The sequence below is a fragment of the Semicossyphus pulcher genome, unplaced genomic scaffold (genome assembly GCF_022749685.1).
Source record: "Semicossyphus pulcher isolate SPU_LCO1_2020_fin unplaced genomic scaffold, fSemPul1.0.p SCAF_9, whole genome shotgun sequence".
Taxonomy (NCBI): domain Eukaryota; kingdom Metazoa; phylum Chordata; class Actinopteri; order Labriformes; family Labridae; genus Semicossyphus; species Semicossyphus pulcher.
This window is the reverse complement of record NW_027211770.1, coordinates 18518750-18542686: the sequence shown is the minus strand read 5'-3', so window position 1 is coordinate 18542686 and position 23937 is coordinate 18518750. Positions and strand designations below refer to the sequence as shown.

The window sequence follows — 23937 nt, the reverse complement described above, 5'->3', positions numbered from 1 at the left end:
TAAAAACACACACTCTCACACACACATATTTACTTTAGATTATTTTATTTTATATTACAAAGAAGGTTGAGCTTGATTATTAAGTGCAGTGCTAATGAAACTGCGGCGGCCCCATGCTAATCGTACATTTATTAAGCTTGATTGTAATTTATTTAAATTACTCTCCCAGGCTCAGGTGGCTCCATGAGTTGTTTCATCATGTCCAAATAATTCAATTAAACTTCTTTTTTTATTTTATTTTTGGCCTACAGCTTGTTTTGTTCTCATTGAATTCTGTTTGAATCATCATAAACCCAGAATGTCATTGTAGTCAATTGTGTGCAATAAAGGATAATTACTGTGTTTTGTAACAGGTGATTACTGCTCGTCCTTCCAATAAACAAAGAAACTGGGAAACACTTTGGTTTTCACATCATTATTGTGTCTGTCTGTGTGGATGCGTTCACATGTAAAGGGACAGACATGTGGTGCTGCAGATGGCCGATGATATGAGACACGAGCATACACACGACTTCCTCTCCTCTCTCTTTCTTCAGGTGGCCTTCTGTTCACATTTCTGACTAATATTTACAAAGCGATTACTGCCAGTATTGATGCTTCTCTCGTTTTTCTCTCAGTCACTGCTGGTCTGTCGCTGAGCAGTCAAGGCCACGGTGCCGCCGCAGATAGAGATGCTGTGAGTCATCTCTCAGACGGCGGGAGACGGACACAGATTGTCAGCGCTGCTGAAAAAATTATGGAGTGATTGTGTGCTTTTATGCTGCACAAAGCGGCTGCAACACGCACAAAGAAACACACATGTGCGAGGTGAATGATGGTGCCACATGTGCTGCCACCCCCATGCTTCCAGTCCATGTGCCATGTGTGTGCTTAATGTGTGTGTGGGTGTGAGTGTGTGTGTGTTTGGGATTAGTCATCAAACAACCTGCTTCAGCTTTCAAAAGCATGAAGTAGTGCAGTGTGAGAGGAGTGGACTGAGCTACTGCCTCATAACGACAAACTCAACGTTGAGCCTCTCCAGTGTTTATGTCTGCACTTTCTCCTCGCCTGTATCCTGGCAACACTTTCCACAACAACACGCACACACACACACACACACACACACACACACACAGAGACCTAGAAAACTCGTGGTAGACGTTGAAGGTTTGAGGGACAGAGGAGAAGAGGTGGAGGAGAGACGGTGAGAGTAAACTGTGGGATGGATGATCCGACCGCCTCTGGATATCAGACCTCACCATCAACACACACACGTTTTTGTTCTGTTTACTGTGTCAATGGGCTGCAGAACCCTTTTATCCTAATATAGAAATATTAAAGGAGTGACAATTCACCATCACAGCCAACAATGATCAGCTGATCTGACACTTGTTTGTTTTGCAAGAAGTTGCCAGAAGACCAAAAGTTATTATCTACACTTGGGCACTTAAAGATTATTTGTCTTTTGATTCTTTTAAAGTTCTGCCAAAGGACTGAAATTAGTTTTTGTTCCTGTTTTCAACCTCTGAAGTCTCACTCACTTATTATTATTCTAAATGTATATATCCGAGGTACATTAATTAGACATGACTTACTCGCAGACAACTTGTAACACTTGTATTAGCGCAGAGTTCAAGACCCCATATGGACTGAGCATGGAAAGTGGGACTGGTAGCTGGAGAGTTGCCGTGACATCTCCTGGGCACTGTAAAGATGCCCCCGAGCAAGGCACTGAATCCCCCACTGCATGTTCATGTGCAGCTCCCCACTCTGACATCTCTCCATTAATGCATGTCCCTGTGCATGTGTGTATTCCGGGCCTATGTGTGTAGCATGTTTCTAATAATAACAGAGTGAACACTGTTAATTTCCCCTCAGGGAAGTATATCCTCTTCTACTGCTGTTACAATTGCTAAACATCCAGGCAAACATTTTTACACTTAAATCTTTATGTTAGATATTCCTTTGGTATTGAATTTGCAAGCAGAGGTTGAGCAAGATTGAATTGCAGAGCAGGAGATATGAACCTTTGCTTGTTATGACCTGTTTATCATGTGCAAACATACAATTAAATAGTTTCTGTACTGTGTTAAATGTTATAATTTTTGCAGCCAAGGACTGAATTTATCTTCTTTGCCCGCTAAGTGAACAAATTGTGTCACTCTTTAGATGACAGTTCTCTGACTCTGTGGGAAACACTGAACAGTTTTAGTGGAAAACCTGACGAGTTGTTACAGCTGCAGGTTGTGGAAAACTTGCATTGAATTAGAGCCCGTCTCCGTTGCAATATTGTTTATGTGGGATGATTTTTATTACACTTCCTGCGTCTTAATCGCCCGGTAAAGTACAAGCATGTAAATAAACTCGGTAACCCGGCCTGCTTTTACGAAGTCGTCCTGGAAAAACATCCACGCAGCAGCGGAAATGAGGCACGCCGACCAAAATATTATGTAGAGGAGTTTATCTCCAGTAAACTGAGTGTCACCTTAAACAAATACTGCAGTCATCCTGGACGCCTACAGTCTGTCAGTGGGATGACGAATGAAAAGTGACGTTGGCTTAAAGTAAACTGGTTTCTTCTCTGACCAGAAGTCCCCTTTTCTACAAAGTAAAGAAAAAATACTTCATTCAGACTGAAATCTCCCCCGAGATAATGTGTGGGTTTATAATAAATATAAGTACTTCTGCAAATTACATCTGGCCTGATGACCCACGCTCTCCGTCATAATTTCCCAGCAGAGAACTAAGTCAGGCCTTAACAACACAATGTGTTATTATCTGGAACCATGGGAGGATATTTTTAGTCCTAGTGACGGAGAAAAACAGTAAGGTGATTGAAAATTATCCCTGAATTTCAAATGTATCTTTTATTTAAACTCTCTTAAGATGAGTTTGCAATGTTATTATAACACATTTATGTTTTAATACAAAGTGTTGAATTAGTGATGAAGATATTGTTAAGCATAAGTTAGAGTTTGATGAAAAACAAGCTGATGTATAATCTATTATGTAGCTGAAAGACATAAGGAAACGTGTTCACTAGCAGACAGTATTTGACAGCAATCACAACCTTTCTTGCTAAGATATATACCCGGTTGCCATTTTTTTAATGTACCTATAGTTAGAACTAATGCCGGTTCAACAGTCCTGCGATAAATTGACCTTCATGAATGATTTAAAGTACAGTGTTGTTGAAACTGTCTCAAAGAAATGTTGATTTTACTTTATGGTTATTTTGGAGTCTGTAGTTTGTGTTGCAGTTGACCTGCACGGTGTCTGACAGGTATTTGCATGATTTTGTCCAACCCATCAGTGATAGTAGACTAAAGTAAAAAAATATAAAGATGTTATTTAATGTTTATTTTAATAATTTCATTCAAAGTACTTTTTATAGATTCGATTAATAAGTCATGTTTTGTTGTAGAATGAAGCCATTTCATTAAAGCTCCAGTTGATGATGTTCGACCTTCTCTATCAGACACTTGGTCCTGGTTGATACTGCAGCATCATCTAGTGGCAGTTCAATGACTGTGTCATTTAAACAAACAACTGTCAGTGGTGGAGGAACGACAATTTACTTTAGTTGTAACACCACACAAGTGTAATTAAATGCCTCTTCTAGGTGTTACAGTATCTATCATATTACATTGTTAATGGTGTTTTACAATGTGTAAGCAGCATTATACTGTTGTAGTTGTTTAAACTCCTTTTAGCTATTTAAATTAGGGCTGTATCTAAAGACTTAAGACCAAAAATACATTTAAATTAAATTGGATCAACCTTTTGGTAGTTTACTCTTTGACAATGTTTCTATATTTAATCTGGAAAAAAGTCAACCGTCAGCTGTATCTGTGGGGTAAAAAGTTCCCCTCCCTAAAGAGTAGAAGAGAACTGAATTTCTTAAGTACACGTATCTCATATTTATACTAAAATACAGTCCTTGTCTGAAGTGTCACACTTGTAACCTGAGACCTCCCAGGTGGTTGTGGGTCAGTGGGACGACCTGCAGCAGTCAGCTGTGTTCAAATGTGTTTACTGCTCACCAGTTTGAGTCAAATAAAATACGCATCACCAGTACAAAGTGGCGTGTATTCAGTGTTTTATTAAACCATATACAAAACTTAACTCACATAAGTTACAATTTATACATCCGTAGTTAAACATGTGTAACATACTGCTAAAGCTGATAAATAACATTTATATTCAAACAGCTTCTGTCAAATTTACATTCTGCCCATTCATTTTGGCTTTAATACACGTTAACACACAGACAGGACCCTGACGGTAGTGTTAGTATCAGGAGAGGGGTCTGCTGCTGTTGCTGTTGTGACCAATAGAATATGTAACCAACGCGGCAACATAAGGCAATATAATGTTTCAGCAAATGTCCCTTTTAAACCCACAAATCTTGGAGGAGATACAACTTCATGCAAGTATTCACAGCTGTTAGTGGAGGTGATGACTGGTGGCGCTGAATGTGTCGCAATAGAGGTTCGATAGATAATGCATATACTGTCTTATACCACAATAATAAAGTGATAGTGTCAAAGAAAAAGCAGGTAATCTACCTGTCGCTCTGCACAGTGCAAGTCTTCCAACAGTAAATAACATATTAGACGGTGCAGTCTGTAAATATTTGGATAGTTTTGTTTTGCTCTTTGCTGCAGCAGATTCGATCAGTGGTTTCCTTTATGTTCGTGACCCTTTAAAATAAAGACCTTTCCTGTTTGATTAGTAACATTTTTTCATACAAGGGAAACCTGAAGGTAAAAGTATTAGGTATTTATTTACAATAGAGAAAATCTTGGTGTAACAGTTATTTCTTCTACGATCATCCTGTAACTCTTTGTTTGACTGTATCTTCGGACTCACACAAGCAGGGAACCACAACACTGGAGTAAACATCATCCAAATATTGCCAGGCTGCAGAGTGATTACAGAACAAAATGTGTGTTTGGACAGTACTGAGAATATATCACACAATGACACAAACAAAGACGCAACTGTTTCTGTCGTAACATCGGAGATCCAAGAGATGCAGGAGCCGAGGAAGGAAACAAGAGAACCAGGCGGCAGGGAACTCAGTGCCATATAAAAGGCGTTTAACAGAAACCCCTTTCCTTGTAAAGTCCGAACCTTCACCCTCTTTGGAATTTTCAGTAACTTCAACCCCGCCTTTCAGCAGACGGGAGGTTAAATGTTTTGGCACAAAAGTCAGTTTGTAACAGCCAGGAGGAGAGGTGTGTATGAAACAGATGACAGAGGATATCTGCAGCATAAATAACATGTTGTGTTATATAAGAGACTCATTTCATATAGAATCAGATCATCTCTACCACTGCATACAAACATATAAATCCTTTACATAAATAGAGTTAAAACTATTCATTCAGACAGCTGGACAGATCTTCATATGGCCTGTTTGTCCACAGAGTGTGCTTATGTGTAGCTCTTCAGTACACCGGAACACTGGTGTGTGTTTGTGTGTGTACTCCTGAGTGGAACACCAGTAAAGGGTATTTTTACATCTCAGGACTGCCCCTCCGGCCTCTGTGTTCCGATCACATGAGGGTTGAACTGAGAGATGATGATGGTGATGTCATCGCGGTACATGCGAGCCAGCTCCTCGGGAAGTGACAGCATTTTCGACAGCCTCTCGTGGTCGACCGTGCCGAACTCGTTGTTTCCCACCGCGTGGCGCATCAGGTGGGTCGCCGAGTTCTGATCCTCAAAAGCTGAAGACACTCTGGCTTTTCTCTCTTCGAGCAGCCCCTGCATCTGTCCGAGGGTGACCCTGTAGCCTCCAACTTTGAGGGGCTGACGCTGGTGCACCCCTGTTAAATACTCCCCTACAATACGAACCACTTCCTGTCTGTGGAGGGTCTCCCAGAGGCCGTCGGAGCCGATCACCTGCAGGGGCAGAAAACCCACCTTTATAGCATCAGATAAGCAAAGCTTTATTCTTACATAACACTTGTTTTCCTCTTTGGGAAATACCCGCAATGGATGCAGATTATATAAACTACTTATTTCTTCACAAACACAACCTTTGTCTGTAAAGGTCGTAGAATTTTTATGCCAAACGAACCAGAGAAATCAAAAAGTCGGCCGTGTAACAAGCGATCACGAGCCTAGAGGCTAGATTTGAGATAATTCTTTTGAGCTACATCCTCAAGTAGTGACCAAAAAACGTCAACAAATATGATATTTTTAAACTCTAAAGATTATAAAACAGGGTTGTAATGTATTGTATTATAAAGGATCTGTAAGGGCTGAAGCTCTTCTCTCACCAGGAAGCGATCTTGTGGCCGCAGTTTGTGGTACGTGATCTCAGGCTCTGCGGTCAGGTAGGGCGGCGTGTGGTAGTTTGGAGGGATAAACTTGGTGTGCTCGTTCTCGTGGAGCTGATCAGGTCCGGACTCCAACACGCGCTTCTGCAGCTCAATACTCCACTTGAACTTCACGTCCCCAAAAGCACGGAACGGCATGAGGAGGCCAAGCAACCGGTCCTGACAACGACGACAACAAAAAAAAATGTTAGCCTAATAAATGCAGTAAAAAAACAACCAAATTGAGCACATTAATAGGTGTAGTACCTGTCGTATAACCGTTTTCCTCTCCGATGGAGGGTGTTCGCCGCGTATCCGTGCCATCTCGTCGTCATTCTGGGCACTGTGGTCATTAGAAAGTGTGTGGGCGCTGAATGAACCGTCCTCCTCCTGGACCCCTAACACTGCTCGAGCATCACCTGCATTCGCTATGTACCTACAGGAACAGAGCGGAGAGAAAGAACCGTTAGCATCTCATCTTGAATCTTAAAGTAAATCCAGTTATGCAACACTTGTTCTCTGTGTGTGTGTGAGTTCATGTGTATATTCTCCGTACAGGTCTTGTCCATCGATGTGAGCCACGCAGGCCGTCGCTCCAGAAAAGGCAACTCTCAGAACCCAGTAGTGCAGGAAAGCATTCGGGTCTCCGACCTGCAGAGAGAAATAAGACTGTGAGCCCTCAGGCAGGATGTGGTGCATGGTTTCAATTACATTTAGAGCCAGTGACACCTGAGCTGCTCTTACATCCATAAAAGTTTAAATTTGGATGCTCATAAGTTTTGTGCACTGGCACCTATGATTAAGCGGAGATTCAATATGTTACCTAATGTGTGACACAGCACTCAAGCCCTGCGCTCAGATCAAATTTAGTGTCTGTAATTTGATTCAGACACACATTCTTTAAGCATTACATTGGCTTTGCGCCTGGACATTTAGCTGTTTGATAATTTAGGCTTACATCAGATGTGGACAAGCTGTACTCCATGGAATCTTATGTAACATGTGAGATCAATAGTTTGCGCAGAGCACAGCCATGGGCTAAAGACACTGTTAGTCAAGTGGTAGCCTTTACATGAATTATAAACAAACAAGTGTTGTGTGTGTGACTCCCCAAACCTGCAAACACGGACTGCTGTAAGATTTCCTGTCACGGCAAAGAAGAACCAGCAGCTGTGTTTCATATTAAACAGGAAAGTACCCACCTGAGCCTCCAGGGAAATGTCACTGTCCAGCCTCTTGAAGGCGTTCAGTAATGCCTCTTGGGTGTCTGGAACTTCGCCTGGGCTGAAAACAGAGACAGAGTAAAATGTATGAGGCAGATAGAGAGGAAGCCAGAGGATGAAAACAGAGAGCAACAACAGCACTATTGGCAAAACAACAGATGGGCCAGTGCTGGTGTGGGCGTGTTGCTAGAAGGTACAGATGAAGATAAATACAAAACCAGTTTGAAGTCCAGTTTGCATGCTAGCAAAAGCCTGAAACTGAACAGTAATTGATATTTTAAATAGGACATAAAGCTCAATTATTTTCTCCTCTGTCTTTATGTTTTTTAAAGTTAAAGGCTTGGGTCAAAGCAGTGCAAATAATCAGACAATCCATGTATCCATTCTGTGCTTCCCATCCTCACCTGGTGAGATCTATTAACTCCTGCCAGTACGTCCGGAGGCTGTTGAAGTAGAGCGTCTGAGCCTCCCTGCTGAAGTAGTCGTTGGGGTGTTTGTGCCACTGCAGGATGGGACTGAGCGCCCTGCCGGCCTCCACCGCTGCCTCCAGCTCACACAGCGTGTCGTGGGGCAGCAGAGACACTGCTATGTAGTAAAACAACCTCTCACTCAGCGCCTGGCAAAGAGGAAATAATGATGTCAGAGGAACAGGGCGTGACGAGATAGCAGATAGAGATTTTTTGCATTAAAAAATGTTTTAGTTTTAACTACCTACGTATTGTCTTAAAGCTTTTTTATGTTCACAAACTTTGTCTTGTCGCTAATGTGTCCTCCAAAAATGCACCATGTTAAAAAATGTATTGTTTGCAGACAATTCAACATATTTATCGCAACACAACAGCCACTTAAGAATGCAAAAAACATTCTTTCTCTATTCCGCATAAGAGTACCTGTAACACTAGATTATCGTGTAGCATATGATAACAGAGTCAGCTTTACCTGTGCACAGGCACAGCCAGCATGGCCGTCAAACACACCGAGCAGCATTCCTCGTGTCTGCAGGCATGTGGCTGCACTCCGACGGTCCTCTATAGGAGCGTTGGCGGGCAGCTGATTGCTCTCAAAACCCATCACTGATGACACGTTCTTCCCATCAAACTCCGGCACCTAAAACCACAACATATAAATATGGAAAATTTTATTCTGAAATGCAGAAATGGTGAGAAGTGTTTTGTGTGAAGGATCCGACAAACCTTGAAGCTGTACTCGTTGGCTTTCAGGATAGAGTTGACCTGCGGGGGAGTGAGGACGTAGCTGCGGAGCACTGACGATGTCTGGTAACTTCTTGCGTGGCGGTGGCTCTGCCATAAATGAGAGGGCCGTCTCGAGGCAGGTCGGTGAGTGATGGGTCCTAACTGGGATTGGTGGTGTTGGCACGGTAACAGACCGGAAGCCAAGACCTTGGTTCGGGGCAAACCCCTGAGCAGCTGAGACGTCACAGGCATGGCTGAAGGAGCACTGTGGGCACACACAAACAGCACTGATGTTTACACACCTTTTGAAGAGGCATTTATAAAGAGCTCGAAGGCAAAGCAGTCAGTCGGCTACAGCTGGAAGTGCTGAACAAGCTTAGCAAGATGCTTTACAGTATGGAGTGTTCTCCTAATGCACCATTAAGCAAATGCTGTGTAAACAGAATCACATCATGTGAGGTTTAAAGCTGGGACAGGTTGAAAATATCAGGGCCTTAAAGTGACTCAAAACACTAAATGTCTTAATAACCTGAAACACGAACCCACCGTTCTGATACAGTGGCTTTGACTTAACTTTTTTAACTCCATTTTGCAGGCAAGTGTTGACTTATTACGCCTGCAGTCAATTCAGTTTAGATTTGAATAATGGTTTCAACTGGTTGTTGATTAACTGTACTGGAGAAACATCCATCTCATTTCTCTGCTTCCTGGATCTTTAACTGAGACTTACATTTGACAAAACTTTGTCATTTGCATGTGATGAAAGCTGCAAGTCTCTGCGTATATCAGTAGCAGCAACTGGGAATGAATTCAAACTTTTTTTAGTGGGTAAAATATCTTATTAGCAGGTAATAAATATTTTTCTGCCCTTGGCAGGTTAGTATTCTAGTGAACTTGGAGGGCTGAGGGACATTAAACGAGGAGGAGTTCAGGGGTAGAGACTAGAGAAGATAGAGGTAACAGTAATAAAGGTGGTGTATGTGTGTGAAAGGATGCTATCATGCCTGTTAAATGTCTATTCACAATTATCATTATAGTGATGTTTACTTGTTTTGCATCATACTGACAAATGTTTCTATTATTAGTCGAGTGAGGAAAGGCTCACGAAAACACCTCTCTAGATAACAAAATACGGATCAAAAGCACCACAAACTACATCCTCCATAATTATAAAGGTTTGTTGCAGGGCAGTTTTAATAGACTGTATCGCCTTAAGTTGGGTGTACCAAATAAGATTGCATTTACCAAAATTCTTTATGTATTTACCATACCTACGCGCATGTTGCTCATGCATCCTGTACAATATTAATTAAATGCAGAAATATAAAAGCAAGGACACAATATTAAAACTTGTGAGTGAAATTCGGGTTTTCGGGACAGTTGATTTTTTTCTCAAGTCTAAAGAAAATGTGTGTCAGCAGATGGTACCAACAGAGCATACACTAGAGGGACGGTCTAGTTTGAGTTGCAACATACGCCCTCCCCTCCGCCGACAGGTCAGCAGGGCTTCACGCTCCCCCCCAAAATAGCTTTGGCAAGAATCTCAGCCCTGACATTTAGATCTTGAGAAATGTTCCGGGCATCATGACCCACTGAGCTAGAATCTGGCTGCGTCTAACCATATAATCTGTCCTAGTTGCATAGATAGTTTTAGTATCTGCAGCTCCACAGAGTGAAATGTCCTTTCAGGTAGTTTGGTATTGCATAAGGATGCAGCAGCAACAGAGGAGTGACAGCTGAGGTGAAAATATCCGCTGTTTTATGGAAAATGTCCTACAGGCTGACTCCGCTGTGTTTGGGAGAACAGAGCAGCCAAACAGTATCCCTAACTCTCACTGTGTATGAGTCACACAAACCTAAAAAGGCCCGTCCCAGCTCTGGGCTCTGCAAGAAAGTTGCCATGTCTGTTGACATCACTAGCCTCCCCTAGCTAACAGCAAAGCAAGTCCTTAAAACTGTAAGCTAACCTCAGAGCATTCAGCGGGTCTCCGGAAACAGAACATCAGTCTCAAAGCTGATTAGGACTACCAAACGGTGTCACCACGACACAACATTAACATATAGTGTAACGTTAAACGGATAAGGATAAGACGTGCGTCGGTCAACCAGGCAGGGCAGCCAAATTCATGCTAATAGAAGCTAGTGGTATCTGGGTTACACCCAGCAACTGTTGTCAACCTGGACAATGTCCGTTCACACGACACATCGCAACGCCAGGCGCAAACTCTCTATTTAAACTATCTACAAGTGTGCATGAAACGCATAAGTAACACTCACCTTAACCGATGGATGTGAAGAAGTTACTGAAGTTCATGACTGAACACCGACCCCTCTGGTCTGTATCATTCTAGAGCGCCGCTCCGCAGAGTGATCGCTGATTGGCTGAGCTCTGACAGCCGCGATGACGTCAGGTTAAACCCATACGCACAGAAAAAGGAGCGAGAGCTTCAGTCTACTACAGATGTTTGAAGTTAACTACATATTATATATATTTTCCTATAATTTCAATTAAAAGGGCAAGATGACTTTGAAAATGAGCTATAACTGTATACAATTTTTTCTAAGTGCACCATGTCCATGTCAGAGCAACTACAAAAGCTTCGAGGCATGACATACATTTCTAAAAAGTGACTAAGCTGTGCAAACAAGTGACACATTATGATGAAATCTTTCTGCAGACTTTATACACTAATGGTGTACATTTTAGAGGAGCAAAACAAGCTATGTAGAAATAGTAAAGAATGAAAAAAATTGTGATTTTGACATTTTGGTGCCTTAAGATATAAGAGAAATTCGCTTGCGTCCTTGATGTGTGTTGTACACTCTGAATAATCAAGGTCTGTCTTTCTGTTCTAAGGTGACCCAATCCATCTTAATCCTTCTCAATCAAGCAATCATTTTATAGCACTATATGTATATCCTGGTATAAGGCAATTGAATAAATGTTACTGCATAAAATCAGATCAAATCTCTTTGGGTTCAACAAAACATAAAAATCTGAAAGTCTTGCTCTATGTTTAACAACACCTCTACAATGGTCTAGTATACCCAGAAATGTAAAAGGAAAAAGTCTGATGGTAAATTGGCTTCTGAAGGCTGATCAGTGTATTCACTGTCAGTCTCTCGCCGTATTTTGCCGTGCACTTTTACCTTTTTCTTTACCTAAAGATTGTCAAAGCAATTGTGTTTTATTAAAATGACAAAAAGATTGAAAAAAGACTCCATATCAAAACACTTTAATTAATAAAAAGATCAAAAATCTTTACAAAATTTTGATATTTACATCATGAAACAGCAGTGAAAATATTGACTATGTAAAGAAAAGTACAAAAAGAGCTGCACAGGCTGTAAACAGTAATGCCACTAAACAACACTGACATTAATTATTAGTAGGTCATTTCATATCAGAAATCTCTTATCCACCATAGTCTTGCTGACGAGGTTCCTCTTTCCGAGAGCGTTACGGAGCAGGCGAAATATCTGTAATGAATGACACGGTTTTTAATTCCTGAACTTTCAGCACGGTGAAGGCCACATACTGAATTTAAACCAAAAACTCACCATTTGCTGCACATATGTAAGAACAGCTGCAAGCACAAAGCTCTGAGATCCCAGGTCGACGACACAGAAGAACAAAGTGTCAAAGATCAGCAGTGTGGCCTCGTTTCCATAAAACAGCAGATCACTGAAGGAATGGGCCTCATCTGCAATAAGAAATGCAAACAGACATTATATGCACACATACAGTCATATGTACATGTATAAACAAACAGAAATGTAGGCTAGAGCCTGTATGGACCATGAGGTCATTACCTTTGTAAAAGATGCTTTTTTCACTGGGTTCAAGGAACTCCATCCCTATGACCCTCTCAAACATCAGTTTATCCTTCACTATAAAGTCCATGTCTGGGTGGGCCTGAGATTAAAAATGCACGAGAGACAGGACAGAATGGTGTGTACAAAAAAAATTTCAGGTCAATGAAATCAACGCACATACTTCACCAATTGAAAAATATAAGGACACACAATCAGGTAAAATCAGGGTCAGTGTGCTTGTGGGAGTTTACTTAAGTGCATATGGACTAACATGGTCTATTACGGATCCCAGGAAGTGGTTCATTATGTTGTAAGATCTAGCCTGCAGCTCAAACCCGTTAGCCGTGCTTGCGTCCATCAGCCGTGATGGAGCGTTCCTCTGGAAGCCAGGAAACAAGTTACCCTTTAAAGAGAAAAAAAGTCAGGAATTCTCTTTGTTGGGCATTTAATAGCTGCATTACAAACACAACAGAGAGAGAACATACTCTGAAGCTCGGCTCCCGGATCCTATCGTACTGCATACGCAGACGGTTGGTGAGAGACACCTGAAAGGTCTGAAGGTCCGTGTTGGGAAGTAGACCTCTTTGACCACACAGGGACTCCTTGAGGCACACAAGGAAATAACGTGTCATCTATAATTTCATACATTTTCTAAACCTACTAAAATAACATGTACTGTGTTGGTGTATTACAGATTCTCTCTTCAAGTTGTTGTTCATTTCCTCCATGTTTGTATCTGCATGCCCATGTACTGAACGGCCATGGATGTAGTAGCCAAAACAACGGTGAGACAACATCAGCACAGAAATCTATATCGAAGTAAACAGACAAAAAACACTTGTGTAAAACTCTCCAGATTAATGAATTATTAAATATATGATATACACTTTGTGACTTACATTACTGATGGAGCAGAGATCCACGAACTGACGTATTTTGTCTTCCACAAAGTGCTCGTAAAACACAGTGAAGAAAATCACCTGTCCAAATAAATGATAATCTTTTAAACAAATTCCCCAAACTTGTACCGTATATACTCCAAATTTCTTAATAAAGACAGGAAGAGGTGAGAGATCAGGGGGTGAATAGAAGGAGGAGATAAGAGAGAAGGTGGCAATTTCACCTGGAGAAGTCCAATGCAGAGCCACAGAGTGGCTGCAAGACCGTAGCGCAGAATCAGGCTGTATGATGGGGTGTATGCATCTGGGGAGCGCTCTAAAGTTGGCCAGGGGTCCCTAAGGGCCAGGTTAGAGAAACCCAGCACCTGAACAATACAAGGGAACATGTCAACAATATGAAAATGGACAAAAGCTGCAAAAAATAGTGAAGTGTGTTGCTATATGATATAAACCTCGAGAAAGAACAGCACAGCCATGATCTGAAACGTTGGGCTGATCTTGCGGATTGTCTGAATCTCGTTCCATTCATTGGCCACAAAGTAGGTCCTCCAGATGCTGACTGGAGAGGGGTCACGTTTCGACTCGCTAGTAGCTGAAAGAGCAGAAAATATCTCGAATTGAGTAAAACAGCTGGAAAATTACTTCTAATGAACACTGCAAAATAGAAGCTTCGAGTAAATATGTGTGTACCTTGCACGGTCCTGCTGCCTTTGCTTCGTGGCCTCTCCCAGTCCATCAGGAAAACATCGACTGACACCTGTAGGATCAGCTTGTGAAGAAACTGAACAGCCTGGATTAAAATGTAAAAAAAAAATTCCTTTTTAATAAAAGCACTTCTTCTAGCTGTCAAAAACAATACAGCTCATGTTCTATTTTCTTACCTTGAGTGCGAAGGCACAGCCGATGTAGGTCACAAACTGCTCCTCCTGGGCAGGCAGCGGTAACATCACTGATACAAACTGTTGTGCCTGTTTGAGACACACACTCTAATTAATCCCAGGAAGTAGCCCATAATAATCACACCTTCATCCATGCATTCAAAATATATATATCAGAGCAAAGAAGTTAAAGGAGGAAAAAAACTTGCCTCTAACGTCTTAAGAGTGCAGAGAGAAAAAAAAGTGTGTAAGTCCATGCAAAGACAAGAGACACATGCTTTGTGTTTGGAAAAGAAATAAAGGGGATTAAAGGAAGAAAATTCTGGTGCAAACATTAAAGACCACTCATGAATGAAAACCTTCAACTCTTAGAAAAATAGTCCCAAAAAAATTAGACAAACCTTGTAAAAGATGAGCCAGTAAAGTCCAGATCCCACAGTGACGGCAAAGAAAACATTGGCCAGATCTCCAGCATAGAACAGCAAAAACTTCATCATCGTCTGAGGAAGAAAGGAGAGACTAACATCAATTCAAAGCCAACATGTGGATTTTACTCTCTTTAATTATGACATGCTAAAGAAGCAGTACCTCCACATCAATAAGCGGAGAGGCGATCCTCCTCTTCCAGCTGACTGTCTTCAGCAGGGAGTAGAGCACGGCCACACCGCCCATCACACCAAGAGCCGTCTGTGCGCACACAAAAACATCAGACTCACAGGTGGTACTACAATACATGAACACTGAGAAGCATCAGTCAGACACAAGACATAATTAATGATTCATGCTCATACTTACATTTGTTTTCATGCGAGCCTCATTTTGATCCATCTCATACTCCACAGCAAACTTGATCTAGAAACAGAATAATCAGCTAAATTCAACCAAAGTAAACTCATTCATTCATTATTTGAACTGTCTAATGTTTAACTGTGATGCTTTATCTTTTCTGCTTTTTGTGTGAAAATGTTCAACTCCCTGAACCCAACGGCAGTGTAATCTTATCAGAAAAAAGCTGTAGTATTTAGTCTTCAGCATATGTGTGTGTGTGTATGGGCTGTACTCACAGACACAGTTTGAGCATTGATATCTGTGATGGGAACGTCTCTATAGGTCACGATCAGCAGAGGAGGATAAACCTGTCCTTCCAGTGTTCGTGGGACCAGCTGAAACCTACGAAACACACACATTTAATCAATAACATCATGAGTACTTCACAAGGCCGTTATTATTTCTCACAAATAATCATGCTGGACCTTTGAAGCCCACCTGATTTTAACACTGCTGGCAACACGGATGACTTTAGGCTGGACACTCAAGCTCTTCTCTCTTCCGCTCAGCCCGTCCACGAGAAACATACGTCGTGACAGGTACCAGTTCTTCATGCTCTCTGTAGGAAGACATATATATTAAAGAATCGCACTCACACACACAAAAACACACACACACATTATAACATAAAATCCCACCTTGGTTGATGAAGCGTCCGTTGTATTGCTGGTTATAGACCAGTGTAGGCAAGGGGAGAAGTTTGTTGTTGTCTCCTCCATCAAGCTCCATAAACACATCGTAGAACAACGGCTCGGGGTATGAATCCAACAGCTGTTTCACCGATAAAGAACACTACACACACACACACACACACACACACACACACACACACACACACACACACACACACACACACACACACACACACACACACAAACACACATCTTATAATACAGCTGGGTATTGCAAAAGGGTTTGTGCACTTTACTAAAATTAACACCACTCACACTTTGTTGGTAAGCGGTTCCAAAGCTGAAGGCTGCCGTCTGTTTGGTGGCCGTGTCTGGACAAAGCTAAAAGAGAAGCGCAGAGAAGAGATGGGTGGTGCGAAGTAACAGCATTTCCTTTGTGTGTACTTTGTATGAATGACAGGAAAATGTACTTCATTTTGTCAAAAGTAAAAATACATCTATTTTGTTAAGATGCAAGAGTGGTGGTTGACACTGATTGGGATTTGGCCCTAATACCAATCTATCCAGGTGAACTAATCAGTTCTATATACAGTTTATAATAAATTCCAATGTTCAATTTTACCATCAGTTGATTGACATCTTACCTGGAGGTTGCCTCCCCCTACTGGTTCCCATCTGAGGAACTCTCCTCTGACATTATAGACAGCAGCTCGCAGCTTAATGTCAGTGTTCTGTCAAAAACAAAACCAAACAAAAAAAAGCACTATCTTTGTATATTGTTTTTTTTTTCTTTTTGACTTTTCTCTTGCTCCTTTTTCATTGTGATTTATTCAAAATGATTCTTTGATGATGGTCACGTACCTTGTTTCTGCCTCTGAAACTGAATCCAATGGGAACAGGATCGGTCTGAAGTACCCGACCGGCCAGTCCAGGTTCATCCCCATAGTAAAGCCATGGCAGACTAACTCTCCTGGAGACACATAGCACAAAGTGCTTACAGTCCACTCTGGTTGGAACAACATTACAGTATGGGGATGATATCTGCAAGGACATCACAATAAATACATAAATGTTGATTACCAGTAGGAAATGTCCTGAGTTGAGCTCAGAGCTGCCCTGGATCTGAAGATGGTGTTAAAGAGGCCGCAGGCATCGGTAGACACTCCACTGAACGAGTGCATGTTCATCACACACATGTTCCCGAGAGCCTGACACGCCGTCAGGTTAGAGAAAACCTACAACCACATAACTTGTTATTGCACAGTGGCTGATTAGATGCATGTTCAATACCAATTCCAACTCTTGTGCTGTTAGATAAAGAAAAACTGGAATTACAAGGCAGGCTGCTGATGAGGAGAACAGGTTTTGGACGAACCAGGCAGACTGCACGCTGAACTTCTGCAATTACAACACAGCAGAGAAATACAAATGAGAATGTGTCCAAGAAATTAGGAGAGCAAGTGAGAGAGGAGGAGACTCACCAACTGAGCAAAGTTCACGCTGGGATTCACATTGGTGGAGAGGCTGCCTGGAGGGAAACATAATCCTCCCGCCTAGAAAATCACATATATTCTTCTATGAGCCGTTTACTGACTGGTGTGTGTGTTTGTGTGTGACATGTTGATAAGAGGGTATGAGGGTAGAGGAAAGGCAGAACTCACCAAGACATTAGGAGGATTACATGAACAGGAGGAGTTAATGAAGGAGGCCTGGCATCGCTCACACCTGAAAGACAATTTAGGAGACTGTTCCAGCTCTTGTATATTGTACAAAAAAAACTGGAATGGAGTCCTCCTTTCTTCTGATTTTGAAGGCTAAGATCTAGCACGCTGAAAGTACCAGAGAACTACACAAGAGAGAGTAAGCAGGCTTTAGGCAAACCTCAGAGCAAAGAAGATGAGAAAAGATGCTACTGAAGGAATCAAATCTGTCCTTGCAGTGATGAGGGTGATAGGCTTGTGTTAATGAGAAGAACAGAGGTATAAATACAGGGTAGATACACTGAGGATAAGAGAGGTAGAACAACCATAATTGGCCTGAGAAGTGCCAGAGAAATGGAAACATAAGCAACAGGTCACAACTTTTGACCTTCAACCCACATCTTATTAGACATTTGAGAATGTTGATTGTTTACAGTAGCCTTAGTTCACGTTTATTCAACATTTTTAAATCCACAATCCTCCCTTCAGATTGTCCCCCTTTTGTCTGCTATGCTGCGGGTCACATTGCCTGTTAAAAGACGATTTAATAGTAGGTTACATAAAGTTGGGGGAATGGTGGAAATTGAAGCAGGTGAGGTTGAGATGTTATAAACAAAGCCTCAAAACTACTGGCTCTTAAAATGTACATAATGCAACTAGAAAGATCCTAGAATTAGACTCTTTGTGCTCATTCAAACTCATGCATGTGCTGTGCTCTACAGCTACACATTTTAGACTGTTGAAGTAATGTGAATTAAAAAAGCAGTTGTCTATTAAGCAATTGGGAGTTTCATTATAGTTTTTTGCATGCTGCATATGGGGCTCCTGCCTTAGTTGCCTTAAAGATTTTCAAGACTGGTTCGCAACTGTTCCAGATTATATAATTTTTTAAAGGTTTAACCTCAAATGTCAACTTTTTGAGTGTGAATGTGTCTGCAACAACTGGATATATCATGTCCGTTGTAGGGTATAAACACATACCTATTTCCACTAGTGTTTGGAACAGACGAAGCAGGAGAGTTTCCATTGCATGTTTCACATCTGGCCTCATCCAAAAGGTTTCCATTGACATCTCTCTCCACTGGAAGAAAACAGCAAATATTTAGCCATGTATACACAAAATCAGGCAAGCAAACACATGTGGCATTAAAGACTGTTAGTTAGAGGCATTCTTGCAGTTAACAAGTTAGTTATATCACTGGTGACTCACTCAGGACATTGTCTTTTTGGCACTGGCACTTCCCGTCATCACTGAGACTGCTAGGGCAGCGAATACACCCGAACCCATCCTTAGTGACCGCCTGTTAAGAAAGACAACATGTCAACAAAGCTTTATAACAAATAGCAATTAGCTAAAGGCTGCGACACGGATTATCTTCAGTATGACGTGAGGTAAAGAGCAAATAAAGGTATTCGAGAAATTGCACATACAGGTTTGTCAGCTGGGCATTGCTGACAAGTGATGGACGCCTTATCAGTGGTGAGAGTTTGATACCCAGTTTTGCAAGTGCAGCTCAGTCCTGCAAGAAGAGAGAAACCAGTGCAAAGTTAGTTGGAACAGAGGATCTTGTACACAGTTACATTTTGGGAGATGATCTTAGTTGCATGTTCCGTCTTTATAGTAATAAAATTAATAAGTCTGCCAACAATGCAGCACACAAAGCAAGGCAGAAGATTACCCATGGAGATGGATGTCGGTTTGTGCTACTCCATATAAAGGATATGGATATACTGGATTTAAAGTACAAAGACATCTTTTACAATAATCAGGTTAAGTCATTGTAAGCATCAATTTATAAAGAACAAAGTGTGTATTTTTCTGAAAAAATGTCAAAAACTCAAAACAGCTTAATTATGAAAATGTGCTGCTTTTCTGCGTCTATGCACAAAAGTGGAACACAGAGTATTGCTTTCTTTGACTATTCTATATGATTTAGCATAACATAATACTTAACAAGATGCGACAATGTTATTTACACAGAAATATAACGTCATCTACAATGTTGATTTTAGCCACATTATGCAACCCTTCTGTTGTCTTTGGGTACTTACCTTTACACTACAACATAATTATCCAACGAGCACACTGTGCATTCTGTTTTAGAGCGGATTTTCCCTTTAACGGTTCTCTAAATAGTCGTTAGCTAGCTAGCTTGGATGGTCCTTGTTCGATTTTGTAAATATATTAGCCAAATGTTCCTAGCAAACGGTGATAACATTGTGGTTTATTTGCCTCGTGCTTGGCTTACTACCGCATATTAGTAGTTTTATTTAAAGACAACCATTGATACTTTTGTCGGCAGAGTAGCATTCGTAAATCACTACTTGTGAAGCTGTGTGTTGATAACCGACCTGATGTGCTCCGTCGCTGATTTGGACCGCACCTCACACACGAGAGACTCGAGATATCGAAAAATTCTTCCACACTACAGTCTGAAGGAGTCTTATATGGTATGAGAAACTGTTGGCAGTCAAGCAGGTCTATGTAAATTAAAATTAACCATGTTAGAGGCACTTTGTATCTCTTAACAGCAAACGGTAGCGTCCCCGTCGCCATGGTAAACAACGGTCTTCCTTTACCCACAATCCTGTTCACCTTGCGTGATGACGCCAGGCAAATTTTAGTGTGCGTAAGAAAAAAACACATGTCAGTCAAGCGACACTGTTGAATACTGTTAAATAAAGAGACTGTAAAGAAAGTTTATATATATATATATATATATATATATATATATAAACTGGAAGACAATTTTAAGATGCAAAGGAAGCCGTCTGTGTTATGTATGGATTTTTCTTTTCTTTTTATTTTATTTTGGAGGACATCAGGAACTTAGTCATGTAGATAGTTAGTAGTCTAACAGTACCCTTGGATTAACATTCCACCAAAAGCACCGGTAATCCATCTAGAGCCCATGTTATCCAGAATATGCTCTTCTATATATCACCATCCTAACTTTTTGCAAAAATATACCTTCCTCTGTCATGCTGTATAAACAAAGATGATTCACAGTATCACAGATAAACATGCAGGAGCAGAGATGTGTGTAAAGTATATGCAAAAGATGACCTTTACTGAATTTAATGGTTGCTACAATGAAGCACATAAAGCAGACCACTGCAATGTTTGTAAAGTAAGGAGGGTTTCAGAAAGAAGAGAAAAGCCTTCATTAAGTTTAAGTAATATAATATGAGTAATTTTCAACCAAGGTATTTTAGAGCTTGACTACAAAGGAGACATACCTAAGTGTTTGATGAAGTGCATAACTGTTTTTATTGTAGGAAAATGGTTGAACATAGGCTATATTACGAAACAGTTGAGGTTAGTAATAACATTCTTTGAGAGAAAAAAATAAAACTGGACTGCCTGTAGAAAGATTTGTTATTCAACAACTGCTTTTCTTTTGGGTTGTCAAAGATTGTCAGTACAGTATATGAGTCATAGGGGACTTTCGGCAGGAAATGTAAGTGACAGCCTTTCAGCTTTATCTTGCGCACTTCCTCATGACACTGTACAGTTATGTTTGCATCATCCCCCAGGAGAAGAGAACCCCCGAAATAACAAGGTAAAGTAAGTACAATTTTAAATAGCATTTAAGTGAAATTGGCTCAAAGAAACAATTTTACAAATGCAGCTGGGCTTCTTCCATCAATGATTACCTGTGACTGAAGAGCAACAAAGAAATAGTGGAGAAAAGGGAGCGTTGATTGCTATTTGTTTGGTCTAATATTATCAGCGACCTATTCAAGCTGAAACGTGTCAGTTTTTGCCTCATTTGGCTACTATTTTTTGAGGGTTTTTTTTGCCTTTTTATGGTGACTTTGGTCCCCTGCCATATTTCAATGTGATCTGGATGTTGCGGTTTTTTTAAAGACTGAAGACTGCAAGAATAAAAATAAATAAATAACTGGAATTGGAAGGATAGGAGGCAAAGTGTAGATGTTTAATCAAATAACACAGTGGACAAAAGACATTTAAATTCTTTTTTTTAAGTAGGCTATCATTGCTGTCACAAATAAAACACAGTAGATTAACGATTTAGTTTCTGTCAAAAAACAAAAAAGCATTTGCATTGTAGTTATAAAGTTTTTACCGTCTAGACTGCAGCACACACTCCAGTCCAGTGGGTGGCGTTAATGCGGTGCCGTCTACTGTACTGGACGTTTGAGAGCAGATGAACGTGAAGGGAGGGAAAACGCTCTCCGCCAGATGCATTGCGGTGCGTGGAGATACGGGCAGAGCAACATTCTTCAGTAGTTACGGTTAATGTGACACAGGAGGACAATGACTACGCCCTGAACACCACCTGTTTACCATTATATTTTGTAACCAGTTGTATCGGTGAGTTTTGTGTGGGATTCAGGGAGAAAGATGATTTGTTTTTTGTAATTTTCCCCGCGATTCCACCTTTAATATCATTCCTGCATGACGCACGTGTTTTAAGCCGTCTGAATATCCTGCCTTGACACCCGACTCCGAGCTGGCGTTGTTCTTGTTTTTCTTATTGAAGTGTGTGTTTATCACCATTATCTTAATTGTTTGTTTCAGAAACGTCCTGGCCTGGTAAGAAAATGGCAACAATCCTGAAATTGCAAGGCCTTGATGTGAAGGCAGGAACTGGAGATATACGAAAGTTCTTTGAATGCTTTCACATACCTGAGGGTGGAGTCTACATACTTGGAGGGAGTCGAAGAGAGGCCTTTATTGCATTTAACACAGAAAGAGATGCCCAGCTTGCCATGCAGCTTACAGGGAATGTCCTCAAAGGGTCTAAGGTGACTCTACATATAAGCAACATGGCTGAGATGGAGTGGAAACTCAAGTCATTGTTAAAGAGAAAGAAACCCTCCCCCGTGCAGCTCCCAGTCAACACACCAAATCCCTCTTCAGATACAAAATTACATTTGAGTGGAAGAAATCTGAGCTCCACTCCTGTAGACCTATCACCTACGACAACAAGGCCACTTGATCCAAACAATGCAAATCTGCAACAGCCTCTTTATCCTGATACTTCAAATCAGCAACCTCCACTCTCACTTGATTCCAGTACTGCGTTTCTTCTTGGGATTTGTACTGTCCTTCAAGGTCTCCAGTCATCCCATCAAAGAGAAAACGAGATACTACCACAAGTTGATTTCACCAAAGCCGACAACACAGTTGTGTCTGAAGTAAAGACACAAGAGCAGAGTCTGGAGTCAACGCCAGGCTACGTCAGGCTCTTTGGTCTGCCAGCCTCAACCACCAAAGAGGAAATCTGCCAGTTTTTCAGAGGGTTGGCTGTGCAGGAAGCCATAGTGAATGTGAAGTTGGGACTGGGTCATGTCTGCCTCGTGAAGTTTGCGAATATGCAAGATGCAAGTGAAGCCCTTCTCTTCAATCAACAGCTACTGGGCACCATCTCCGTTGAGGTGCGTGGAGCAACTGAGAAGATGTGGACCAGTGCGCTGCAAGAGTGTGAAAATGCTTGGGATGCAGGAGAACGAGTTAAACGTAAACGAAGCCCTTTTAGGGAAACTGCTAACCACAAACGAAAATCGCCCTCTGTACCGCGGACCAAGAGTGGACCTGTCAGCTGGCTGCCAATGAAACCAGCCATAAAGCCAAGACCTGACGGTGACTCCACAACTGCAATACCACCAACAAAAGAGTACATCGTTAAGGTTTGTAACCTACCCCAGACGATGACCAAGACTGAAATCAAAGAATTATTTAGATGCACAGCGATTCCACACAAACATGTACTCCATTTGCTTGACAAGGAAAGTAACAGAACGGACACTGCTTTCCTCATTTTTAAACGCATTGGAGATTATGACTATGCAATGAATCTCTCTGGTTGCCATGTGGGCTCTGGTGCCATTGAGGTATCCTCAATCACAAGGTTGATGATGAAGGAAATGATGTCTTTAAGCCGTCCAAGGAATCAGAATCATTGTCTGAAGACGGGCACAAATAAGAAAACATTTCAACTGGGGAACTATGATTCACTTGATACACCAGAGAAGTCTCCAAGCACCAACTTGGACACAGCAGCTCAGACGTGCCTGTTTGTCAGGAACATGCCCGCAGACGTACAGGAAGGTCAAATAAAAAGCCTTTTCTGTGAATACGAACTTCGGAAGGATAATATCTTCATGCTGCGTGACAGCGACGGCAAAAGTAATGGCGAGGCCGTGGTTCAGTTTAAATCATCCAAGCTTGCTACACTGGCTCAAAGGCTCCATGGACAGGACTTCCTGGGGTCCAGAGTGCTTCTTACCGTCATAAATGAGAGGCAGATGGAGGATATTTTGGGACAGGAAATGTCTGAAGTTGAACATTAAGGCTTCGGTGCAGACCCAGTGACCAAAGACTGATTCTGAGATCTGAATTTTGTTCAAGAGTTAATCTGTCAACTGTAATCTTACTGCATCAATCTATTCAACTACGTTTTCTGCTTGTTATCAGATGTTAGCACAATCA

The 23937-nt window shown here is 41.4% G+C and overlaps 2 protein-coding genes across 2 annotated transcripts; both read right to left on the bottom strand.

Moving 5' to 3' along the window:
* Positions 1-4068: 4068 nt before the first annotated feature.
* Positions 4069-11077, bottom strand: pdp1 (pyruvate dehydrogenase phosphatase catalytic subunit 1). The gene is made up of 9 exons (XM_069655838.1): positions 11002-11077; positions 8725-8989; positions 8471-8638; positions 7936-8147; positions 7511-7592; positions 6865-6959; positions 6576-6744; positions 6270-6488; positions 4069-5889 (listed from the first exon to the last, which is right to left on the bottom strand). Exons 2-9 carry the CDS (start codon positions 8974-8976, stop codon positions 5509-5511), a joined length of 1578 nt encoding a protein of 525 aa, XP_069511939.1. The 5' UTR covers positions 8977-8989; positions 11002-11077; the 3' UTR covers positions 4069-5508.
* A 939-nt stretch (positions 11078-12016) lies between these two features.
* Positions 12017-20034, bottom strand: tmem67 (transmembrane protein 67). Its single transcript, XM_069656302.1, has 28 exons — positions 19830-20034; positions 18909-18997; positions 18688-18778; positions 18459-18558; positions 17439-17502; positions 17259-17330; positions 17113-17175; positions 16858-17012; positions 16639-16747; positions 16422-16508; positions 16093-16158; positions 15784-15937; positions 15584-15704; positions 15382-15487; positions 15113-15169; positions 14906-15004; positions 14719-14817; positions 14321-14407; positions 14130-14229; positions 13892-14031; positions 13664-13804; positions 13440-13520; positions 13233-13349; positions 13026-13142; positions 12812-12919; positions 12538-12640; positions 12286-12428; positions 12017-12204 (listed from the first exon to the last, which is right to left on the bottom strand). The coding sequence occupies exons 1-28, from the start codon at positions 20032-20034 to the stop codon at positions 12124-12126; spliced, it is 2955 nt and encodes a 984-aa protein (XP_069512403.1). The 3' UTR covers positions 12017-12123.
* Positions 20035-23937: the final 3903 nt, after the last annotated feature.

Excerpts from the sequence above, each read along its gene's own strand:
- pdp1 (XM_069655838.1), bottom strand. The coding sequence starts at position 8,976 with ATGCCTGTGACGTCTCAGCTGCTCAGGGGTTTGCCCCGAACCAAGGTC. Across the intron at positions 7,593-7,935 it reads GAGTTAATAGATCTCACCAG|CCCAGGCGAAGTTCCAGACA; the intron begins GTGAGGATGGGA and ends CTCTGTTTTCAG. Across the intron at positions 6,489-6,575 it reads GGAAAACGGTTATACGACAG|GACCGGTTGCTTGGCCTCCT; the intron begins GTACTACACCTA and ends CGTCGTTGTCAG.
- tmem67 (XM_069656302.1), bottom strand. The coding sequence starts at position 20,034 with ATGGCGACGGGGACGCTACCGTTTGCTGTTAAGAGATACAAAGTGCCT. Across the intron at positions 18,998-19,829 it reads TCAGCGACGGAGCACATCAG|GACTGAGCTGCACTTGCAAA; the intron begins GTCGGTTATCAA and ends CTCTTCTTGCAG. Across the intron at positions 13,805-13,891 it reads CTGTGCTGTTCTTTCTCGAG|GTGCTGGGTTTCTCTAACCT; the intron begins GTTTATATCATA and ends TGTATTGTTCAG.